A 24,847-nucleotide genomic window follows, 5' to 3' on the forward strand; every position below is an offset into this window, starting at 1 on the left:
CAAAACATCAGACTCTGGCGAAAACATCAGCGGCATAATGCTGATGAGGAGGGGAACTTCTTTGCTCCCGTGGACCTACACCAGAACAACAGGTAAGGGTGGAGGCTTAGCGACTGTCTTTAAGAATTGCTTTACATGCAGACTTCTGTCGGTTGACAACTACACTAGCTTTGAAGTGCAAGTATTTAAAGTTGAACTGGCCTGCCCACTACTTTGTGCACTTGTGTATAAACCACCAAAGTACAATAAGGACTTTGGTCACGAATTCTCTAGGTTTCTATCATTGTTTGTGCCTAACGTTGATAACATTTTAATACTTGGTGATTTTAACATTCATGTCTGTTGCCCTTCAAAGCCATTGGTTAGCCAGTTTCTGCAACTTGTGGACTCATTTAATCTCTCTCAGTGGGGTACTGGTCCTACACATGAACATGGACATACACTTGATCTGGTTTTATCATTAGGTTTTCCTTTTTAAAATGTTGAGCTGGATGATACTATTTTATCTGATCATAAACCTGTCATCTTCACTGCTTTACTCTCATGTCCATTACCAAAATCTCAAATGCCAGATCAGTATGTTCGAGCACTTAATTACTCCACAGCTAGGCAACTCTCTGATGCCTTTATAGCTTCGCCTTTTGCTAAACTTACAGAGACAGTGTCCGCCTCTATGGACACAAGGATCTAATCACTCTGTTTGATTCCACTGTCACAGACATCCTTGACATCATTGCCCCGCTCAAGCTTAAGAGATCCAAAGTCAAAGCTCAGCCTTGGCTTAATAGTGAGAACCGTGCCCTTAGACAGGAATGCAGGAAGGCAGAGAGGAACTGGAAAAAGAATAAACTGGAAGTGTCCTACGAAATGTTAAGAAACTGCCGAACATCTTACCAATACCTGGTCAAAGTCTCAAAAGCAATGTATTTCTCTGATATCATTGCTAGAAATGCACACAGCCCTAAAACCTTGTTTAGTGTAATAAATACTGCACTAAATCATGTTACTGCACTCCCTGATGCTACCTCTGAAATTACAGAGAAGTTCTTGAGGTTCTTTATTGATAAGGTTGACGTCATTAGATCTGAAATCTCACCTTCCAATCTTGATCCATCTTTGCTAGCCCCATGCCCTGTCTCTCTAAATTGTTTTGTGCCTGTGGCCTTGTCAGAACTGATCGGTATAGCTTCACTCATGAAGCCTACTTTTTCCCCTACGGACACTGTCCCCTCGTGTCTTTTGAAAGAGGTTTTGTCTGTAATAAATAGCTCTTTTTTAAATGGAATTGTTCCATCCACTTTTAAACATGCTGTGGTTCAGCCTCTTATTAAAAAACCCCATGGATGTAAATCATTTTAGGCCCATTTCTAAATTATCTTTTATGTCCAAAATATTGGATGTTCTTTCTCGACTCTCCTCGTTTTTAGCTGAAAACAACGTGCTCGATAACTTTCAGTCAGGCTTCAGGGTACATCACAGCACAGAAACTGCACTGCTTAAGGTACTAAATGATTTGTTGCTGTTTGGTGATACTGGAAATTGTGCTATTTTATTCTTGCTTGACCTCAGCATGGCTTTTGACACCGTTGATCATGATATCCTCCTGGATCGCCTCCAGCAAGTGGTTGGTATCCAGGGTGTCGTGCTACAGTGGTTTCAGTCTTACTTGAAAGATAGAACCTTTTCCATTCTCCGTAAACACTGCTATGCTGATGATACACAGCTGTACTTACCTCTGAAGCCAGGTGATTCAAAGTCCCTACAGTCCATTTCCAACTGTCTAAATGATATTAAGCATTGGATGGTAATAAACTTTCTCCAACTAAATGAAAACAAGATAGAAGTAATATTATTTGGTTCCCCTAATTTAATTGAGGAATTATCAAAAAATCTAGGCCACCTGTCCATTAATGTAAAACCCTTTGCTAGGAATTTAGTGGTTATCTATGATTCAGCATTAAAATTCGACAAACATATAAACATAAATAAAATATAAACATATAAACTGTTGTTAAAGGTAGCTTTTTTCATTTAAGGACCCTAGCTAAACTTAAACCTATTCTCTCTGTAAAGGACCTACATGCTTTTGTATCCTCTCAAATCGATTACTACAATTCCCTGTACTCTGGCATCTGTCACTCATCTTTATCACGCTTGCAGCTTGTTCAAAATGCAGCTGCTAGATTGTTAACTGGTACAAAGAAGAGGGACCATATTTCTCCAACATTGGTAGCTCTTCACTGGTTACCAGTCAAATATAGAGTCAATTTTAAAGTGCTGTTAATTGTTTTTAAGGCATTACATGGACTGGCTCTATCTTATATTTCACAACTCCTAATGTTTCATCACTCGTCCAGACCCCTCAGATCATCAAACCAATCCCTCTTGGCCATCCCACAGTCTCGTATGAAAACAAAGGGTGACCGTGCCTTTTCAGTGGTGGCCTGAGACTGTGGAATAATTTACCCCTGATTATTAGATCATCCCCCACCATCGACACATATAAGTCTTGACTTAAATGTGTCGATGGTGTTTGAGTCTGTTTAGAGGCACCAGCACTCATGTTTTTATTTATCTATTTTGTATTTAACTGTGTTGCTTCTCTGTCTTATTGCTGTACGTCATTAATTGTTTGGCCTGTTTTAATTTATCTGGTTTTAATTTTTTATGTCTTTTACTGTATAACTTGTCCAGCACTTTGGTCAACTCTGGTTGTTTTTAAATGTGCTTTATAAATAAACTTGACTTGACTTGACTTGACTTGACTACACTAAAACAGCACATCTTAGCATGCATACAGAAACACACATACATGCTCGTGCACATCTGTAGGTACCTCTGAACCACTTGGAGTCGTGCTTGACAGTGCGCAGAGCGGGAATGTCCCCAAGGCTACGATAGATCACCGCATCAATGGCCAGGAAGTCTGTCACTGTGGCTGTAAACAGATTCCCTTCTGACATACACACACACACACACACATACAGAAACACTAGTGAGTTGGACAGCCTACCAAAGCAACAGCATAACTGCAAACAATAAAGAGAGTGAGTGTTAGTGTATAATGAAGGTCCTGCATCATAAACATCACTGAACAGTCAACAATGTGATTGCAGTAACATAATTGCAATTTAGCAGCACTTTCACACAAAAAACCCAACATTTTTAATCCTAGCTAATATCAGGTAATGGGATGATGGCTGAGCAGTAATGACTCCCTACAGTTTCAGCCACAGAAAAAACCCTGATTGATTATAGTGAAGTGTTTAAATCCGATGGAGTAAATACAGGAGAATAAAACTGAATAATCACAGTTGCTCAGTTTCGTTGATGTTCCAGTATGTAGCGTATTCAAGGGTCAAAAATCCCAACAATAATAATGACACCCTTCAATGATATTTATCACTGTGATCGCAAAAACTACATTTTTGGCAGCACATAGTGCCAGAGCGCTGTGCAATCCATGTGCAGGTGAGGTAGTAAAGACTATTACAAAAGGTGTGTCTTACCTGCAAACAGAGCTACATTGGCGTGTTTGGGGTCATAGGGGCATCTCGCCATACCACTGACCATGTCTCCTACCATCTCTAGAGTGTCTCCCTATTACACACACACACACACACACACACATACACACACACACACACAGATGCATCAATCAGCAAACTAAATGAATGAATCTACAGCAGCATCATGAAAAACAAGCAACAAAGAGAATGGCAATTAGGGAGTGTTACCGTGAGTGTAAACTAATGATTCACTGGTGGCAATTAGGCACAGCAGCAACAAGAGAGTCACATTCTCATGCATAAATAAAAGAGACAAACACACACACACACACACACACACATAGGGGTCCACACACCCACATAAAGTAACACACAAGTTTTAATCTCTTACTCTCAAACATACATGTATACACAGTAAAATCTCTCTTCTGCATATCTCTCTCGCTTTGTTACACACACACACACACACACACACACACAACCAAAATCCACAGCTGAAACCGAAATAATTTAAAGATGTCATTTAATTAAAAACCAGCTATAAATAAAACAGTAGCTAGCATCGCTAACTAGTCCCCAGAGAAACAGACAGCCTATCAAGCAGAGACAGGTGCGTTATACACTGTCATAGATGTCATTAGTGGCTGACAGATAATGGGCCAGGTACGTCTCAGTGTTTGAAATGTGAGAGACTGAAAATAACACTTATCAGAAAAAGCCTTTGATTGTGAAAATTTTTTTTCCTTTCTCTCACTTTCTCCAACCCAACTGTCTTCATCCCTCATTTAATATTCCTGCAGAATGATGTGAAACCAGCCGAGCCAATGATTAATATTTATGTGTAGTTTTTCTTCAACAAGTCTGCAATCGTTACTGTAATTGTGCGAGACAGGGGCTGGATGGGAAGTGGAGCACATTCAGCTGTATGGTGGAGGATTCAGGTGAGTTGGATACAAAGTTTCCGACTCTGACAAACATATTTTGGAAAGAGCGGAGAAAATATTCAAAAAAACACTGTTTGAATCAGGTCAGTCAACACTTAACACTTGTAGCTTAAACCCTGGTGTCTCCTAAATTCTGCCGCCAACTGCGGTATTTGCTATCATAAGCGCTAGCAAAAGAAATCCAGTCAAACAAGTCACGTCTCCACCCTCACTCTCTGAATACCCTCCTCTTCCTCGTCGCCCCTCTTTCTGTTCCTCTTGATTATCCGTCTCTGACTCTCAATGATAACAAGCTCGGCAGACCACAAAGTTTAACCACCGAGAAATAACAACTGTTGTATCTCAGGAAAACAAGGCACTGGTACTGCCAGACAACAAGGATAAATAAGTCCTGTGGAGGAAGTCAACACCACCTCGACTGCTGAACAAACAACTCTAATCAAGCTGTAAGTTTTCACCTGAACAGGCGCACTAATTGTTGTGAAAGTAAGGCCTCTGTTTAGAAAAAAATAGACATGGTATTTATCAATGATGTCAAACCAATCACAATGACTATATAATGACATTATCACAGGTTTGGGACAGGTACAGCTGTGATGTTGAAAAGAGTGTGTTTAGTCAGTACTTACAGTATAGTTGGCGCATAGCGGGTTGAAGGCGTTGGTCCCACAAACAAACAAGCCCCCTTGCCTGCTGAGCAGCACCTTCATGAAATTACGGCATTCATCCTGCAGGAGAGGGAGAAATAAAGAGAGGGAGAGCTTTTATATGCAGGATGGGTAAAACTGAAGAGCAGAAAGGCAAGATGATGGAGCGAATACAGGAAAAACTGGGTTTATTTTTTCAGAGACTGATTATCCAAACCGCTCTGTGAAATGAAGCTTTTCAGTTTCCTGATGTGTGGAATTATCACACCATTAACGCTGTCAATCATATTGATACAGTCTGCACGTAGCCTGCAGAGACTTTAAGTGTCTACCCCTTTCACATGTGCAAACACACACACACGCACACGCACACACACACACACACGCAAGCACACACACACACACACACAGCTCCTGTTGACTGACAGACAGTAATCCAAACCAGCTTCAGGATTTGAAAACAAGTAGCAGATTTAAGGCTAATTTCTCCACTGTGAGGCGTCGAACTACGTGAAGTCTGCTTAATGACTAAATAAAACCAAGTCACAGTTTCAATTCTTTCACGCATATTCTTTGAAATGAGAAGTCGTGTAAGCACCACATGACTTAATAGCTGCTTTTGCCCCACAGTGCCAAAATGTAATAAATGTTAGTGTAGTGAAACTGAGAAGAATGACTTTCAAGTTAATCTCCTGCCTCGACAACAGTATAGTGTGTCAGTGTGTTTATAATATAAATGACTGAACACATGTAACCTCTGATGTATGCTTGACACTGCTGTAATGCTGCACCTACACCACAGGGTCCAATACTTTTACCCAACCACTTCAACCATTTAGACAATCCGACTGTTTATCCATTATTTCTGGCAATACTTTTTAACTGTTTATCCACTGTTTTTAGCAATCAATTCTAACCACTACTACTTTTAACTATTTGAACTATTTATTTATTACTTTTAGCTATCTATTACAATTCATCTACTGTTTACACTTCACTGCTCGCTTGCTAACTAGTTTTCACACACTCTTAATTGTGAATGTGTATACATCTGGCTGAGATAAAAATGTATGTAAGTATGAAAAAAGAAAAGAAAGATAGAAATAATATGGACAATTTGTATGTAAAAACATTGGGGTTTATATATTTTAAAGGTGGAATACACGTCTTTTTGTCAAATTCAGCCACAGGGTCCGTTAGCCGCCCCTTCTGTGTGAGCACTGAAAAAAAAAAACAGTGTTTGTTCACAGTCATGGCTTAGTAAATGAGAAACAAACTAACTGGCCCGCACCCCACCACACTATTCCAGCCCTTCTGGCCACGACTTGTATGTCAGACAGTGGTGAACAGTGATTACATTTATTCAAGTACTGCATTTAAGTACAAATTAGAGATATTTGTACTTTACATGAGTATTTTCTTTTCATACCACCACTTTCTACTTCTACTCTACATCTCAGAGGGAAATATTGTACTTTTTACTTTTCACTGCATTTATCTGAAAGCTTCACTAGTTACTTTGCAAAGTAAGATATTTACACAAAACACATGAAGAGTTTAAAAAATATAATGGTTTGTTATAAATTAGACAGTTTATACATACAGAAGTACAGCTAGTACATTAGTTGATTGACATAAAATTTATTGGCAACAATTTTGATAATCGTTTAAGTCATTTTTCATGTAAAAACATTTCAAGTTTCACAAATGTGAAGATTTGCTGCTTTTCCTTTTGATTATTTTAACGTACTTTTAATCATTTTGAGGTTTGGACTGATAAAACAAGCATTGTGAAGGAGTTACTTTGGGCTCTGGGCAATTGTGACAACGTTTCTCACTATTTTCAGAATTTTTACAATCAGTTAATGGAGGAAATTATTAACAGATTAATCCATAATGAAAAATGTCATTAATTGCAATCCTGCTTTTAGTTTAATGCATGAGTAATAATAATCTATTGATATAATACATAACAGTCACAGGGGACATTTTTCTTTTGATGTGAGTACTTTTACTGTTAAAAGGGAAAAGATTTATTCTCAGGTTCCCAGTTTGGAAACCCCACTCTCAAGGGGTTACAACCATAAAGTAACATAATAATAAACAAACAAACAACCTATCCACACATACGTGAATCTGTTTATGCAGGAATTCACATTTTTCCATGGGTAATAAACTTAAATTCCAGTCATGGCCTTTAAAAGCCAAAATGTACTGACAGCAGTTTGCCTTTGGAGAGTCCTCCTCCTGTGTGTGTGTGTGCGTGCGTGCGTGCGTGTGTGGTGATGTACAGTAGATTACTGGTGGACAACAGCCAGCAACCCCCTCTCCATACTACTAGTGTCCCAGCCAGGATGGCACCAGCTCACACACACACATGCACCAGATGGGGTCTACTTCAAGACCACTACCCGCAGTGAAGTCATCGGAAAGAGAAGTAGAGCTGAAGCAGAAGTGGTGGTGGTGATAGCGGGTATGTCAAATGACAGTCTGTACGTGTGTGTGTGTGTGAAAGAGATCAGAGGGAAAGCAGTGATATGAGAGGTGGGTGAGTGTTATTCCAGATGCTCCACCCCACACCCTTTTACCCCTCCACCTTCCCACTTCAGTCACCACAGGGATCTCGTTTTTCAGCAGCAAAAAACTGGAAAGAAGGAAGTGATTTCATGTGTGAGTGTAAAGACAGTGTGTGTGTGTGTGTGTGTGTGTGTGTGTGCGTGTGCGTGTGTGTGTGTGTGTGTGTGTGTGTGTGTGTGTGTGTGTGTGTGTTTCGTGTTTTTATATCCCGGTGGGGACTTCAACCTGAACGCACACTAACTGATGGGGAGTGGTGTCACTGTGAGGACAAAAAATGAGGTCCCCAAATGTAGACTGCTGTTTGAGGGGTAAGACTTGTATTTAGGGTTCAGGTTAGGTATGTAGTTGTGATGGTTAAGGTTAGGATAAGGGGCTAGGGAATGCATTATGTCAATGAGATGTCCCCATCTCGATAGGTGTGTGTGTGTGTGTGTGTGTGCAGGGGGTGTGTCAAGTTTGAGGTGTAAATTTCTAATGGCGCAGCACTATGTGACAAATTGAGGAGCGGCAGTGACAGGATTTGGGTGTGTGTGTCACTCCCCCCACATACAGCATGTGTTCATGTGTGTCTGGTGCTTATATCTGTGTGTGTATAACAGCACAGATGCATACTCGTGTGTGAGAATCATTTGCATGCTGTTTGTCGGTGGGGTTGCAGTCTGTCTGCTTGGTCAAAGCTGTAATCACAAAGCCAGATGAAGCACTCTTAATAACAACCCAGTCCCACTGCCAGCAACTAAGAGAGGGGAGAGATACTTAGAAGAGCCAAACCACTGTGCAAATGTGTGCATTTGGCAGTGCTTGTACACATATAATGAAACATTTCATGACTAGAGGATAAAAACAAGGGTTAGATCCTTAGTAACATTTCAACTATTGAGTTTTGATTGCCATTTGCACTTTATAGACATCAACAAAATTCATCCCCTGCTGTATACATGCTGTTCATTAACCCATATTCATCAATTCTGCAAAGCTATTTGGCACCTCCAGGTATGGGTCTTTTTTCAGAGCCCAATTCAGTCAGCAGGATTAAGCTTTTACTACGGTTTCCACAATAAAAAAAAATAAACCAATTACAAAGGATCAAGGAGTGAATCACTGAATTAAACAATTATATATGAATCCAAATGCTGTACATCCTGGTGCCTCCTTCTTCTCCTTTCTCCCTCCTCCCCTCTCTCTGCTCCCTCACTCCCTGGGCAGAATCCAGACAAAACGCCACCTGTGCTGGCTGGCAAGCCTTCTCAAAACCCAGACGACTGCAGCCCTCCTCCTCCTCTTCCTGCTCCTCTTACTGACAGCGGCAGAGCTGCCTGGGCTCTGAAAAATTAATCTGCAGCACAGATGAATTACACAGGAGCACGCGCCTGAGTGTAAATATGGACGTAGCTGTGAATGGTATGGAAATGTACAGAAGAATGAGAGTGTGAAAAGACAGGGAGTGGTGGTGCAAAAGTGTGTTTTTGTGTGTGAGAGAGAGTGTGTTTGAGACTGTGTGTGTGTGTGTGTGTGTGTGTGTGTGTGTGTGTGTGTATGTGTGAGCAAGTTTGCACATGCTAATCTGCATTTATTTAAACTAGATGCTACACAGGCAGCAGGTTTCTTGCTTTTAAGACAAGCTCATTCTACTCCGCAGATGTTGACCAAGCAAGTGCATACCTCGCCTCTTGGATTCTCGGCACAGGCACAGAAATGCTCCTTAGACAAACCAAAAGCATTCGTAGACATATAAATGCAAGTGATCCTTCACACACACAAGTTCTCTGTTGCTACAACACATCTGCTCATAACAACCTGCAGCATTACAACTGAGGAGGCTCGGCCTTCTGCATCTGCTTTCCATCTATTGTCCGGAACTCAACCTTTAGTCTGCGATGATAAACAGCCTTTTCATTTGGCCTAAGCCCGAGCTCAATGTTTGGTCTAATGATGAGACTTTATCCAGAAACCTAAACGAACATGGGGTTTTACCTCTGGCTACAATCAGCATTCCCATGTTTGGTCTAACCGAAATACAAAACAGGTTTATACATCGTAAAATCTTCCACAAAAAAAAAAAAATACCACAGCATTTTTCATTCTCTCATAAAAGTTATCATGATGACCTGCTTTAGTAATGTTCCTACAATAGAAGCCATCTAAGGCAGTACATCAGGGGGTCGTATTTAGCAAGCTGCTCCTCTAAATCTCTAAAGTTTCCATTACATGCCTGGCTGGTCCCCTGATGTTAGCGACCAGGGAGAAGAGAACATTGCTGTGCCAAGAGTCGCCATTGAGCCAGAACTCTTCCACACACTGACACACACACGTACTGTATACACAATACACACTCACTTACACAAAGGTTTGGCGAGCCCTCTTCTCCACTCATTAACAACAGGATTGTCATTTCCAGAAAAATCCCTGACGCACAATTTTGACTGAAAATAGTGACTCACCCTGACAAGAAGACAGTATGTGTGCGTGCGTGCATGTGTGTGTGTGTGTCTTTGTGTGCATGTGGGCGGAAGATAAATTAACAGCGGTACCAAATTAGCAGCAATGTGCTGTTCTGAGTGCTGCGGTCTTACTCAGCATGTTAAAGCTAATCCGCGTCCCTCTGCAACCCTTCTTTCCCTTTTGATTGTAATTCTGACTGAACACACCACAGGCCACAAACAAACATTAGACACCAGGGGGAGAGAGGGAGGGAAAGTGAGATAATAGAGATTGGAGGCAAAAAAATAAAGAGAGAGAAAGGAAGATACAGACAGGACCAGAGAGTTTTTCCAGGCCCATCAGCCATGTGGCATCCTCAGCGGTGGAGCCGACCTGCAACAAGACCTACAGATCGTGGGGTCAGCTGAGCTCCACTCGCTGATGGAAACATACACACACACCCACACACACACACACACACACACACACACACCAGACATTTACAAACACACCCACACCACCATTCAATCCTTGCCCAAAACACTTAACCTGAGTCGCCCCTGGACAGCTCTCTGTCTGACAACCTGCTGAGATAATCAGTGACAAATTGTCACTTTACATGTGATATTGTTTTCTCTGCCTGTAGGAAAACTAGCTTATTGGGAATATATGAAAAAGAAGGCTCCGCACACGTGGGCAGGTATTTTATGATACAGCCAGCTTTTAGTCACTTAACCTTCATCACCTTACACTAAAAGGTTGATGTGTGCTTTGTAGTACACATAGGATATGTAGTTCACAGCTGTAGATTCCTAAGTCCAAATACATGCCAAATAATTACAGCACAAAAAGTGAAGATAAATCAAAAATAAAGGAAAATAGGTATCAGAAGTAATTAAAGGGAAATAAATACTGCGCAAACATCTGGAAAATTTATGTCTCGGTTTCATCATTACATTGTTGAATTGGAATTAGGTGAGCGAAATCTTCAGTTCTCCATATTTGAGGTTTTTGGCCTTCTTGCACGTAAGCATTGTGTTCTGAGCTCGGGGATAGTCTCAAAAGTACAGATTTCTGGGGAATGTAACAATGGGCCATTATACAAAACATACAATAAAGGTTGCGCAAAGACTTCAATGTACAGCGACACGAAAGGCAGAGAGCACAATACTACTTTATAAATATCAAGTTCTGGTGAGATTGAAAAAAGGACTAAAACTACAAGGAAAAAAAGTGACTCCACATGCGGCATTTCAAATTGATTAATTTAGTAGCCAAAAAAACAACAACTGTGAAACTGATTCTTCTGCCTGCCCAACCCAGAAAAGGCATTTGGGTTGGACAATTGAAAACCTCCTTAGAGAGCAAGATCAACGCAATATTGATCAAACAATCTCGCTAAGTGCTGCTTATAACGATGCCCAAACGCTCTTTAAAAGCGTTCTATAAGGACTGCATGTGCATGCCACGCTGCCATGGCCTGATGTGTTGGCACAGAGCCACCTCTGGGGAACGTCTCACCCTCTATCTCTTGCTCTCTTTTGCTTTCATAAGAAGAGAAAGGGAAAGGTTGAGAGAAGGGGAAGGAATGCCAGAGAAAGACATGAAAAGGGCTCATGCAGGAGAGATAAAGCGACAGCGGAAAGCAAAGGACAAAGGAAAATATGACAGGAATATGTAGAGTGAGTGACAGCGAGGCTGACTGTTGCATTCATCAACAATCGTTTGGTCAACACGGGAGTAGAAAAAAGGTGAAAGAATTAGGATATTGAATTTTCAGCCTAATTAGGGAGAATACTATGTCCTTTGTGATCAACCAAGCAGAAACATTTAATTACAAAACCAATTACGAGGAGGTGAATGTGTCACATCTGACACAACCATCCCCCAAGCAGAACAGGACATTTTCAGGAGATGAAGTGGAGGAGAGAAAAAGGGGATGGGAGGGCATTGAGGGGGAAGGAGGCACACAGAAAATGATTGCTTGACAGCTGTGTTTGTTGAGATTTTCTTTTTAAATTGTGTTCACGTATGTGTAGGAGAGAGAAACAAAGAGCAGATTTCAAAAAATTAACTCAAAATCATGAATATGCATGAACATTAAGTATATATAATGTAGATGTGGGCCGGTGGGCCCACCTACATGTATGTAAGAACCTCCATGCATGCATAGAGTCAGAACAAGATTGTTCTTTTGTTAAATATTCAGTCAGCTCAATCTCCAACATAATGAGCAAAATAGCAACAAGGTGAAACAAAAACAACATCCCAGAAATCAAATGCATTTAAATAAACGAAATCTACATTTTAAAAAAAATTAAAATTCTTATCTTTGATTATAACCTCAAAATATATCTTAAATTGTGTCTTAAAGGCTCCATTGCAGCTTAGCAATTTGCTGATTTTATTTCAGCGCTTTAGCTCAATATTTTTTAAAGAAAATGTCCAACACAATTCTTCATTGAATGAAGGCCAAATAATCAACTATTAAGAAAGAAATGCTCTGCTCACTTGAGTCTAATTTGATTACTTTATTAAAGCCAAGCCTCATTAAGCTGCACTTTTGATAAAAGGGATTCCCAGGTATTATAAATGCACATTCCTGCACTGACTCCGCTGACGGACATAATGTGCCAACAAAAGTAGCAATGCACCAGCAACATGCTGGGAACATGAATGTGAACAATAAAAGTGTCAAATTGTTTAAAAGATTATGTTGATATTGATGTTTTCTGAGAAAAGAAATACATTAAACAAAACACTATTTTGGTTTAAACAGTGAATGTAAACTTTGCTAAGACCTTTAAATGTATTTTAAAAAATACTCTACAGTAATTTTTGAGTTTTTGTTGTACAGGACAACATCATATTGCCATATATGTGTAGTTCCAACTTTTACCACAATTTAGTTAAAAAAAACCTCACTATAGTAACTTAAAAATATCTGTGTTGACTTGATATGAAACCCATTTTGGCTGTACCCTAGTGAGCGTGTGTAATTGTGTGTGACTTTGCTTGTGTGTACAAGCACATGCATTCATATGTGTCTGAGCCCAGAGAGCTGACTGAGAGGACCTGGCGGTGTTCTTATCTTCCTCACATTGCCGTGTGACTCACAGCCTCACCAGCCAGCACAGTCATTAGGGGCAAGAAGACCTTTCATATCTCAGTCAGCCCCACAGCTCTCCTCGGGGCTGGACAACAGGGACCGACACACTCCCTCTCTCCTATCCTCTTACCTTCCTTTCCTCTCCTCTCCTTCTTCATCTACCCGCCTCCTCTCCCTCACCTCTCACTCTCCCTCCCCTCCTTTCAGCCTAGCTTTTTGTCACTGTCCCTCTATTCTCCATTGTGTTTCTGTCTGGCACTGTCTCACACAGATTTAATGTCAGGTGTTCTCTCACTGTGTTAAATAAGTCATTTTTTCCCTCTGCCTGGAGGGGACAGAGCCCATGTGTCCCCCCGCCAACCATCACCACTACACACACCAACATACACACACACACACACACAGACACTGAATACGAGCTGCTTATGTGTGGCAGACAGCAGCTAGGAATGTGTGTGTTGGAGATATAAGAGGTATTCAGGCGTGGGCTGATGGTGGCTGCTGGGACGTTTCACTCCATCTCTTCCTCACCGCATCGACTTCCTGACGCCCACCTGCATTTTCGGAGGGCACAAACCGCATTCCCAACTCATGATGGCAGAACAATTGGTGTATAGGTAGGAGTGGCTCTGTTCTTCTGATCAATGTGTGTGTGTGTGTGTGTGTTGTGTGTGTGTGTGTGTGTGTGTGTGTGTGTGTGTGTGTGTGTGTGTGTGTGTGTGTGTGTGTGTTTGTGTGTGGGTGTGATGGTGGTTATGATCAGGGACAATGATATAATACACAGTCAAAGCCCCCTCCTTCTTGAGGCTGCGCCAGCAGGCATGACAGTCAGATGACTGGCACAATGAAACCAAAGCTCCAGGCAGAACGGTAAAACATGTGCCTTAATAATGTGTGTAAGAAGAAGAGATAGCGTATCACAAAAGCTCTGAGTGACTTGACACGAGTTTAACATATTTCACTAACAAACTGCCATCCAATACAACTGATCTGCAATTCTACAGGATGTATATGTTGTATGTAAATTTTTTAACCTTACACAAATTCACAGCTGGACACAGCACACAGTGTGCTCTGCTGGCCACTGAGCAGCTCCAATGGAGTGGTTGGGATTAAGGGCCTTGCTCAAGGGACCCAGTGGTGGTAAGGAGGGAGGGTCTTTTCGGGGGTTGAACCAGCGACCTTGATCAGACTGCAATTTATTGACACTGTTGATTACTCTGAGAAACAACTCGGAAAATGAGTGTTTTGGCTATAAATGGTTTTTAAAAGTATTATTATTATTTGAATTACAAACGCCCTGTGATGGACTGGCGACCTGTCGAGGGTGTACCCCGTGTTGCGCCCAATGTCAGCTGGGATTGGCTCCAGCCCCCCCGCGACCCTGTACACAGGATAAGCGGTTGACGATGGATGGATGGATGAATTACAAACAGCTCTGTCATTTTAAAGTAAGTGTTTTGTCATTATTATGATGACACCCCTTAATGTAGCTATAATTAAAATATTTATATTAACAATGGATCAAATTCCTTCTTGTGTATGAAAGTGGTTGCTAAAAGACAAACCCAAAAACATTTACGACTTGGCTCCACAATTATACAAAGCATTTTTGCATCTTTTAGTTCATTGTTTTGGTTCATTCTCAAGAACCTCATTATCAGCCACGGCATCCAGCTGTTTCAAGCAACAAACGTTCTAATAAACCCACAGCACTACATGCCTAGCACCAAGCAGTAGACAGACAATGTTTGAAGCATTTAGCCTTAAAGTGTAGCACCTAAAGAGCCAGATATTACAGATGCAGAGCCAGGTAGCTGAACTGCCCGCATGTTGCCAAAACAAAAATCAATTAATGTAGGTTTAATGCACTGTTTTCGCGCTGTTTTGAGAGACCCAGAAAGATCAAGAATATGTCTGTTTTAAAAAGAAAGGATGGAGATAGATGGAGAAACAGACACACTGTCTCACCTCGTGTTTGCCCTTCATCCTGCAGATCCTGATGTCATTCTTGTTAGACTCCCATGTTCGTTTCTATACATAAAAAAAACATTGCTGGTTACCTACATTTGCATTTCTCTGTAGTAGAAAATGACATTTTGCAGCCTAACGGCAAGTATTACATCCACCCAAAGGTTGTAAATGCTATTGGTGTCTCTTGAGAAGGTACTCACCTTGCTGTAGAACATCTCGTCTCCTGCAACGATGTCCAGCTCCACACGGAAAAGGTCATCTCTGGAGAGAGAAAGACAGATAAAGAGTGGCAGTCACCAACACAGCACTAGCCAAAGCTTAAGGTAAGGCAAGACATCACACTAAGCAAACCATGAATACCAGTTTCACAGCAGAAGTATAGCATAGACATTATTGCTAGCTCAAGACAGTGCAGGTCGATGCAGATTTTCTTTTGGATTAAATCCAAGCCACACACTTAATGCAAACTCTGAGTATGAATATTTCCGCTATATATTGAATCTGTGCCATTTTACGACTAAGTAACTCATACAGCTATGTAATGCATACATATTAGAAACATCTATTCGTTTGAAGTTGATCAGACCCTTAGAGATTAGGGAACAGCTTTACAATGTCTTCCATTTCTCCTGATATATATGAGAATAGTACCCGACTACATAATGACTTCTCATATTTCCCCTTTGCCTTTTGCCTCCGCTCATTAAACTTGACTTGCTGCATCGAATTTGCTCAAAGGCCCCAAATTCAGCTTATCAGTCTTATTAAAAAGCTTGAAATTGAATTAATGGATGATTTAATCAAGTTGTTATACTGATGCTTGCACACCTCCACATGCAGCCTACATGTGGTCAAATACCATGCATGTATTAATGATATTACCAAACACTGCTTTTCTCACACTCTTAATCTGCTGATAATTCTGCTGTAACCTTGGACGTTCCTGTGAAAATGCCAGCTAAATGAGAGTTGGGCTAGGCAGCTAAAAGCTGACGTTTGCATATTGATCAAGGTCTTGGTATCTGCTGGGATGAATCTGAAGCTTGGGCTTCATACAAGCAAAGGGCCAGGCTCTGAATGGACTAATCTGTAAATCTGCCATAGCCGTGTTACTGCAGCAGTATCGATCCCATCTCTGACCCAGCTCTGCCTCCCATCTGTGCAGCAACTTCTCTTAGTTTCTCCTCTTTCTTTGACAGAGGGAGGCCTCATCATGTGTGCATCCATGTACGAGCGCCTGCCAATGTGAGTATTCGTACCACCCGAGTGTGTGTGAGTATCAATGTGTGTTTGTATCTGTTTTTTCTGAACGAGAGAGCTGTGAGAATGCGTGCATGATGAGAGCACAGGTAGGCCATCAGGTTACTCCACTCCTGAATAATTCATCCTCACTTCCTGTCGGTTTGTTAAAAGATTCCCGCTCTTGCTCAACCTCGCAGAACAGGACAACGACTAAGTGGCGAAGAAGTGCGAAATCACCAAACACTTGCTCAGTGCGTCCCTGCTTAACAGGTCAGAGTTTAAGCATTCTCCAAACAGTGGAGTGAGCCAGAGTGTGAGGCATAATCTCATCCAGGATGCTTCAGCGTTGTCTCAGTATTAACATAATTAATATAGCAGCAGGCCTCCTAGTCAGAGCGGCTGGCAGCCAGCACTGTTGCCTCTGATAGTGCAGAGGAGGGGGAATTATTTATGCTGCTGCTTCTCTTTCTCTCTCCATCTCTTCTCTGTCCTTCCAGGTTGTTTGAATGATGCAACGCCTGTACGTTTTTGTTTGTTTATATGTGTGTTAGTGGATTTAATGTGCACTCCATGTACCAGTTATGATTCAACATGTGAACTGTGTAGAGATTTAATTTTTCTTTATGTTGCAGGACATGTGCACAGCCTTTAATAGCCTCGACTCATCACGTCACAACTTCAAATCCAGCCCTAAAACCTACAAATCTAAAGTCTCCTATTTCCGTCTCTTTGTCTGGCCTTGTGAATGTGTGTGTATGTGTGTATATGTGTGTAGGATGTGTGCGTGCTTGAGCTGTTATTTCATAAAGTCCTCCGACCCTTTATGACCTGGCTAATACAAAGTCAACAAAGAATCATTTCTAACTTGACTGGCTCATGAACTTTCTCCTTCTGGCCCACCTGACATCGGCAGACTCAAGGTCAAGACATCTTAAACCGCTAAGTTTTCCTATATTTCTTTTTAGTTTTCCTAACCTTCATCTTGCTATTGTGGCCTGACTGTGGTTCAGTGTGAGCAGCGCTGGGCCTTTCTGAGCCTGCAAACAAGAGAGTTTGCAGGAGAAGCTGCTTCACTGGATGAAACAGAAATGAAAAGATTTGAGCTGACCATCTAGTTAACCAGTGACAGTTCTGCTGACTGAAGCAGAGTACTCTATGGCATGTCTGCGTGTGAGTTTGCATGTACCAGGGTGTGTAAGTAGCCGTGTCCCAGTTCGATATTACGTACTAAATTCTAACAATTGAATTTGAAGTGCTCTCAAAATTGAAAAGCGGCTATAGTAAAATCCTCCACTACCCAGTGAGAGAGGAACATTATGGTCAAGACCTTTTTCAAGCATTAAACCTACAGTGCTTAAAAACATCTGTATACATAAGCCTCCCTCACTGCTGCAACAACAAATTCATGTAAGGTGTTCAATTACAGTACACCATAGACAACTGCATTTTAATACCTGACAACATACATAAAATGAAATAAGAAAGGAAGGAATGGAAACTACAACAGAAACCTGGAACTAGAAAATCCAGCACACGTGATGTAATTAAATAAATTTTCCGGTATTCTTAGTCTTCCATGATTATAAACGGTATTTCTTCTCCTCTGTGCATGTTAGCTTTATGTTAGCTTCACAGCAGCAATTGTAGCAACAGTTTGCTAACCCACACCTTATCTAACGTTGGTAGTATTGCTTTCTGTGTCGTTGTTCGGTATATGATGATATATGTCACTGGATCGGATTTCTACGGTGGCCCGTAGGTTTCAGCCCTAATACAAAAGTCACAACACGAACACAAACGCCACAACATGAACACAAAAGCCACAACACGATTACAAAAGCCACAACACAAATACAAACGCCACAACACAATTACAAAAGTCATAACACGAACACAAAAGGCATAAAACAAATTCAAAAACCACAACGGAAATACAAACGCCACAACACAAATACGGAAGTGAACCACAATGGAAGTTGACAACAAAGGAGACGCTTAGTAATAGTGGATTACTCTCTGCAGAACACAGCTACACAGTAGTATAGCGGCAGTGTAGCCGTCCCACATTCAGGAGGTCCGGGTTTGAATTGTAGAAAGAACATTCTTTTTCAGGTGACTTCTTTCCGCATAATAGTGTCTGCCAAATTAGTAAATGTAGGCCTACATGGAAGAAGAACTTCTTACCCGTTTGATAAATAAGTAATTGTTCTGGTCAAATAATACACAGCGGGATATTTGTGTGAATTAAACAGCTGTCTGTGCAGATTAGCTTCATGTCCCAGGATAGCCTATTTGCTGTGGCATTACAGCGCCGATGGAAACGTTTAAAATGACTGACAGATGCCTTTCTAATCATGAAAGTAAACCGTTAAACAAAAACACTCATCAACACAACACATCAGATCAACACAATTAAGAAATCACCTGGAAAGTTAAAAGGACCCGAAGAGGTGGGATAAATCTGAGAAAATAATTAGTTGGTTTGAGTGTGGGTGGATGATTTGTGCGTACATGATTATTCAGATATTGTCAGAGCCAATTCGCGCATCACACCAATGTAGCTCATTTAATCGTGATAAAACAGTGCGAACAGCTGCTGATGTCAAATTATTAGGCTTTATAACATAAAGAGCATCTTTTGCATTCAGCACTAACATGGTGTATTTTATGTTGTCATATTGTAACAATAGTTAGAAGTGTTCCTCCCTGTCAATTCATAGTTTTCAGTCACGTGACATTCGCGGTAGGCTAGGCCATGTTATAGCACCAGCTGCCATTTTTCTGTCGTTAAAAGCGCCAGGTCCCTGCCGCCACTCGACTGCGGTAATGTTTACGTTTATCTTGTTGGGAATCCCTCACCTAACACAGCTCAGGCTTGTCTCTTCCTCGATTTGTGCATCAGAAAGTACAACTACTTCCAGCATTTTGGCAATACAAAAGTAAAAAAACTCATAGTAACAGTGTATCACTTGCTTCCTGGCAGTGGAAAATAACGTCTTTTTTGCCCTCCAAGGGAACATTTTTCATGGAATGTGACATCACGTGAAAACTATGAATAGGGGGTTCTGCAGCACCCTCCGCAGCCCTTTGTATAAGTAAGTATAAAGTCATCTCCGTGGTAACCTGAGACTCCTTGCTTTTTGTTTAGCACATTTTGAGTCTATTTTTGATGCTAATCTGCACAGATAGCTGTTTAATTCACACAAATATCCCGCTGTATATTATTTGACCAGAACAAAGTATTACTTTATCAAACGGGTAAGAAGTTCTTCTTCCATGTAGGCCTACATTTACACCTGAAAAAGAATGTTCTTTCTACAATTCGGACCCGGACCTCCTGAATGTGGGACGGCTACACTGCCGCTATACTACTGTGTAGCTGTGTTCTGCGGAGAGTAATCCACTGTTACTAAGCGTCTCTTTTGTTGTCAACTTCCGTTCTGGTTCACTTCCGTTGTGGCCTTTTGTATTTGTGTTGTGGCCTTTTGTATTTGTGTTGTGGCTTTTTGTATTTGTGTTGTGGCGTTTGTATTTGTGTTGTGGCTTTTTTGTTCGTGTTGTGGCTTTTGTAATTGTGTTGTGGCATTTGTATTTGTGTTGTGGCTTTTGTAATCGTGTTGTGGCGTTTGTATTCGTGTTGTGGGATTTGTGTTCGTGTTGTGGCTTTTGTATTAGGCCTGAAACCTACGGGCCACCATAGATTTCTCCAGAAAATCAGTTTGTTAGGTCAGTTTGGTCTGTCTTAGTGTTGTAGTCATGACCGCCCAAATTGAGACCAATTCAAGACCAAGACCAGAGTTTATCGAGACCCAGTCACGACCGAGACTTTTAGGGGCTGAGACCAAGTCGAGACCAAGACCGTGGGAGAGCGAGGCCGAGTCAAGACCAAGACCAGTTCCCCACATTACATGACACACAATAAAATGTGGAACAAGATCATAGGTATTTCTCAAATTGATCTAAAAAATCTACATTCCCATTAAAACACCCACATACAAACACTTAGAGCTGAAATCAATATAAGCGTCTTTATCCAACACTTCTTTTCCATGCTTACCATCGCGGGGAGGGGTGAAAGTCGTTAACGGTAACAACACATTTTTAATTAGGGTTATTGGTTGCATTTGAAGCAATACGTTTTACATCCATTCAAAGTTAGGATGTTAACAAATAAATCGGACAATGCAAAAACAATTTGATATTCCCAAAGTAATGGTCTTGACTGGTCTTGAATTAAAATCCCGAGTCCTCAATGTCTGAAACGAGACAAGAGGCCATCAAAAAGTGGTCTTAAGACCACTCGAGTACTACAACACTAGTCTGTCTGTCTATTCCAGTTCAATGCCAGTTTTGTCCCTTAAACTGGCCTATTATATGCCAAATGCTTAATGGATTAATCAAGAAAATAATTGGTAAATTAATTGATAATAATGAAAATAATAATGAATAAATAATGAAAATAATCATTAATTGCAGTCCTAGTTAAATTTCCAAAAAAAGCAGCTTTAACTTGTAATTTAAGTCACATCAGTCTTCACTCATCTTTTATTATTGGTAAAGTGTTTAAACTTTTGTCTGCCAAACAGTATCCTATGTGGATTAGTCCAGAGTGCACACTTTAAAGTACTTTATAATATCAAGTATGGAAACAGTGCCTATGGTATGTGTCCATGTGGGTATCTTCACCTGTGTGTTTGTGTCTCTCCCCACATACTTGCCTTCATCTGCATACTGTATACTTTCTCTGCTAGCTACTCTGCAGCTGAATAGCTTGCCAGCTTTACCTCCCAAGCTTCACCAGTCTTTGCCACAACGGAGCGTCTCCCTGTCCGTCTGCCATGAGGCATTTGACCTGGCTGTGACCACCCCGTGACCTCTGGTTACCTCTGAGGTCAGCGTCTGTGGGCTACTAAACGGAGAAACATCCAACCTGGCAGTAAGTCAACACACTTTCCCTTTCCACCTAATGCAAAGCGTAAACACACACATGGATAAACCCAGATGGCAAAAACCTCTTACGCGTTTATCACAATTTCACAAAGTTAATCAAGAGTTGGCCTCGTTCCTCCGGTCATCTTGTCAATAGGTAAACACTCTCCAATTGGTTTATATTTGGGTGGATCAGCCCTTTGGTTCTGACTGAGGCCTGGAGACCACAGGATCCACAGCTGCTCATCTTGACAGCAATGAATTGGGGCTTAACACAGCAAGGTGCATTACTCCACCTACCACCAGCCAAGCACATAGTTTACTTTCATTTAGCAGGATGGGAAGAAGACAGGGAGAGGTAGCTGCTCTCAGCAGGTGCTTAGGGCAGGGATTTAGCAGCACTTGCAGCTATGCTAATAGTGACAGGATTTGGGGAAGAGTGAGGCTTCTTATCAGGCCATGCACTCTGTACAAGCTTTGGCAGTCATACCACCACACAGGTACTTACTTATGTATTATACATTTTAAAACTCTGCCCCACGCTGGGCTGTCTGTGGCTCACACAAGCACACAGATCTGTTTTTTATGTCTAGAAGCCACAAACACTATTAGCCACTTACAAGAAATATATAAATATACTCTTGAAACACTCTTTTTGCCTGTCAGTCTAGCATTTCATTATTGTCCGGTTGGCTGAGACATTCGTATCAGTTTACTTCTTCTATTCAGTAAGAATATCTGCAGCTGTAAAGTGAAATGAACATCTCTCTCAGACTGCTTCATGGCTCTGGTTATATTTTAAAGCAGACCTGCAGACTGCAGTAGCCATAGTTGTCTGAGGGCAGTTTTACTATCAGGCTGTCTGCATGTGTGTGCTTATAGACCCTCTTGACATAGACAGAATGGCGGGAACCATGTTACACAGTTTGATATATTTACTACCAATTCTCAGTAGTGAGGTTAGGCCAGCTGGAGGCCAGGGACTGGGTCATTTCCTGGACCACAGTGGCGTCTCTTATAGGAAACCACTTCAGTCTACTTCCAGACTGCCACTACAGAAAATAACCAGGGCCATATGTGGAAACTGACTGTGTCTCATTTTTTTTAGCTTCTTTCAAGCTAAATTATTTTTTGACAACATGGGCAGTAAATCTTGAGGTATATGTTTTTTGTTAGCTCAGTCTGTTTCAGCTCGGCTCCTGAATGGCTCTAGGGAGCAGCAGATGTAGCTTTACAGTGTAAACCTGGTGCAGCTGAGCAGGCTGTCCTTGTTTGGCTCTCCTGACCACCAGGGCTACTGTTTGTCTGTGATCAGCACATTCAACAGACTAGGAGACATATGGGAACCATCGTAGGATGGAGAACACACTAGAAACCTTTTCCGGGACAAATGTCAGCCTTTAAATGCAGCAAATTTTGCAGAGAAATCTATACATTTCAATAAAAATTGCCTGTCAGTGGATTAGCTCACAGGGGCAAAGTAAATCCACTCGATGGGACACGAGAGGAGAGTCCAAAACAGAGGAAGCTATTGTAGCTTAGTGTTGCACCATCCAGTTTTAATATACTTCCACTCTTGACGGTACAAATAGCCTACATGTCTTGAATAAACAGTGTGAACATTAACTAGCTGACAGTTAGCTAGCTGGCTAGCTTGTTTGGAGAACTATTGTGACTGACTAGAGATAGCATATTCATTAGACTGGGTAGCATGTGTGCTCTTAGCTTGCCAGCAGCTCAACTAGCCTGAGTAGTCACTACTTAAACAAGCTAGCAACAGCACTTTCATGGATACGTGGATGAGCCTTGCTGTGCCACTTTCTGATTTGACCAGGGATACATGAGAAGACAAATGTAAACAAATGTGCTAAAACCTGAGAACAGAAGAAGTCAAGATTGTTTGTGTGAGTTTGCTGCTGCCAAAAAATAAAAAAACACTTTACACAGAGCCTTGTTTTTGCATTATAAACTGAACATAGATTCATGGGATACTCAGGTGCCCCAGCAGTGCAGCTCCTCTTTTATTATTATTATTTGAGCTGAATGCTAATATTGGCATATTAATATGTCTACAGTTATCATGCTTAAACACTGACCAAAGTTACATCTTCATTTAGTCCTACTGCAATTCTATATAGCAATACTGATGATATGTTTTCTTACTACACTTAGGTTTGAGGCTCAGACACTGTAACTCCTAAAATAATGTCCAATGAAAAAGGCTAATGTTGCTTGGCAACAAATGTAGTCATAACAGACACTCCAACTGATATTAAAGCTTAAAATGGCTCTGCTTTATTTGTACTTGTATGTGTGTGTGGTGGAAGACATATCACAGATTTCTTAAAGCGTATGCTTACTGCAGATGAAGCCATATATTAACTGCTTAATACTAAAGTTAATTAGTGTGTGTGTGTGTGTGTGTGTGTGTGTGTGTGTGTGTGTGTGTGCTGATGCGTGTTCTACCTGGCTCCAATGTAGAGCGTCCGATTGACTTGGAGGATCCTCTGGATGTGTAGAGGCTCTTGCCTCAGCCAAGTTCGGTGGGGTCGGCCCAGAAACACTGGATGTCTTCTCACCACTGTCAGAGAACGAGAGACAAAAACACACAAAGCCTGATCCCAAACTGACATCCGTCTTTGGCAAAAGCAGTCAACATAAAAGTGTTTTTATGTTAGTTTGTCTGACAGTTCAGCAGTAGTAACAGGTATTCAAGCTGATGTGGAGCAGAAGTTTGACTCCTGCATTTGAAACATTTGAAACAGTAGCATGTCTCTGCTACATTAAGCATACAAAGACATGGAGCAGAGCACAAACAGAGATACAGGAAACAAAAAATCTTCTGGAAATGAAAGACGTCTGAACTTTAATTCATATGTCACTGTTATATTTGAGAGTTTCTGTTTGATTTACATGCTGCTTTTTGTTGAGAAGTTTGGCAATACATGTTCTGTCAAGTGATTCAGATAATTCAAAAAGGGAACAGGGACATCAAAAAGGTTGAACAAAATGTTCAAAGTCTTTCAGAGAACGAGGGATTCTGTACATTGTGGAAGGGAAAACCTTTAGGGAGGGAAACCAAAGATAAAAGTGTTGGAGTATTTTCAACATGTTTTTATCATGTTTTCCCACAGATGTGCAAAGACACAGAGAACAAAAGTAAAGTGAGGACAGAAGCAGAAATAACAGCTACATATAATTCAGATGGATTACTGTGTAAAACCAGTATGACTATCTGTCTTTGACCTTGACTGAGGTGAATGAGAGAGCATTTTCATCTGATGTGCTTTCACCGTCTATCTGCTCTATCATAAATTCTTTATATCCCATTCTATAGTCTGTAGTCTATAGTCATTGTTTTCTTCTTATTCGTCTCTGTTTTAGCTGCTTTTACTTTATTTCTGTCCTGTAATTTCTTTCTATAGAATCTATGATGGATCCACTGTGATTCATTCTTCTATTCATGCTCCTTGTTCTCCACCTTTCTTTTCTCTG

The 24,847-nt window shown here is 41.0% G+C and overlaps 1 protein-coding gene and 1 long non-coding RNA gene across 2 annotated transcripts in view; one reads left to right on the plus strand and one right to left on the minus strand.

Annotated features, from left to right (window-relative positions):
• Positions 1-24,847, minus strand: part of sema6bb (sema domain, transmembrane domain (TM), and cytoplasmic domain, (semaphorin) 6Bb) — a 275,790-nt gene that overhangs the window by 194,069 nt on the left and 56,874 nt on the right. Inside the window, exons 3-8 of the mRNA XM_046049049.1 lie at positions 23,819-23,933; positions 15,382-15,442; positions 15,179-15,241; positions 5,083-5,181; positions 3,510-3,600; positions 2,837-2,956 (exon numbers count right to left, since the gene is read on the minus strand). Of these exons, the coding sequence (XP_045905005.1) occupies positions 2,837-2,956; positions 3,510-3,600; positions 5,083-5,181; positions 15,179-15,241; positions 15,382-15,442; positions 23,819-23,933 (549 nt within the window). The remainder of the gene's footprint in view (positions 1-2,836; positions 2,957-3,509; positions 3,601-5,082; positions 5,182-15,178; positions 15,242-15,381; positions 15,443-23,818; positions 23,934-24,847) is intronic.
• On the plus strand, positions 20,317-24,118 carry LOC123970814. Its single transcript, XR_006825059.1, has 3 exons — positions 20,317-20,365; positions 21,175-21,359; positions 23,834-24,118. It is a non-coding gene; the product is annotated as an uncharacterized LOC123970814 (long non-coding RNA).

This window comes from Micropterus dolomieu, linkage group LG05, assembly GCF_021292245.1.
Source record: "Micropterus dolomieu isolate WLL.071019.BEF.003 ecotype Adirondacks linkage group LG05, ASM2129224v1, whole genome shotgun sequence".
Lineage (NCBI taxonomy): Eukaryota > Metazoa > Chordata > Actinopteri > Centrarchiformes > Centrarchidae > Micropterus > Micropterus dolomieu.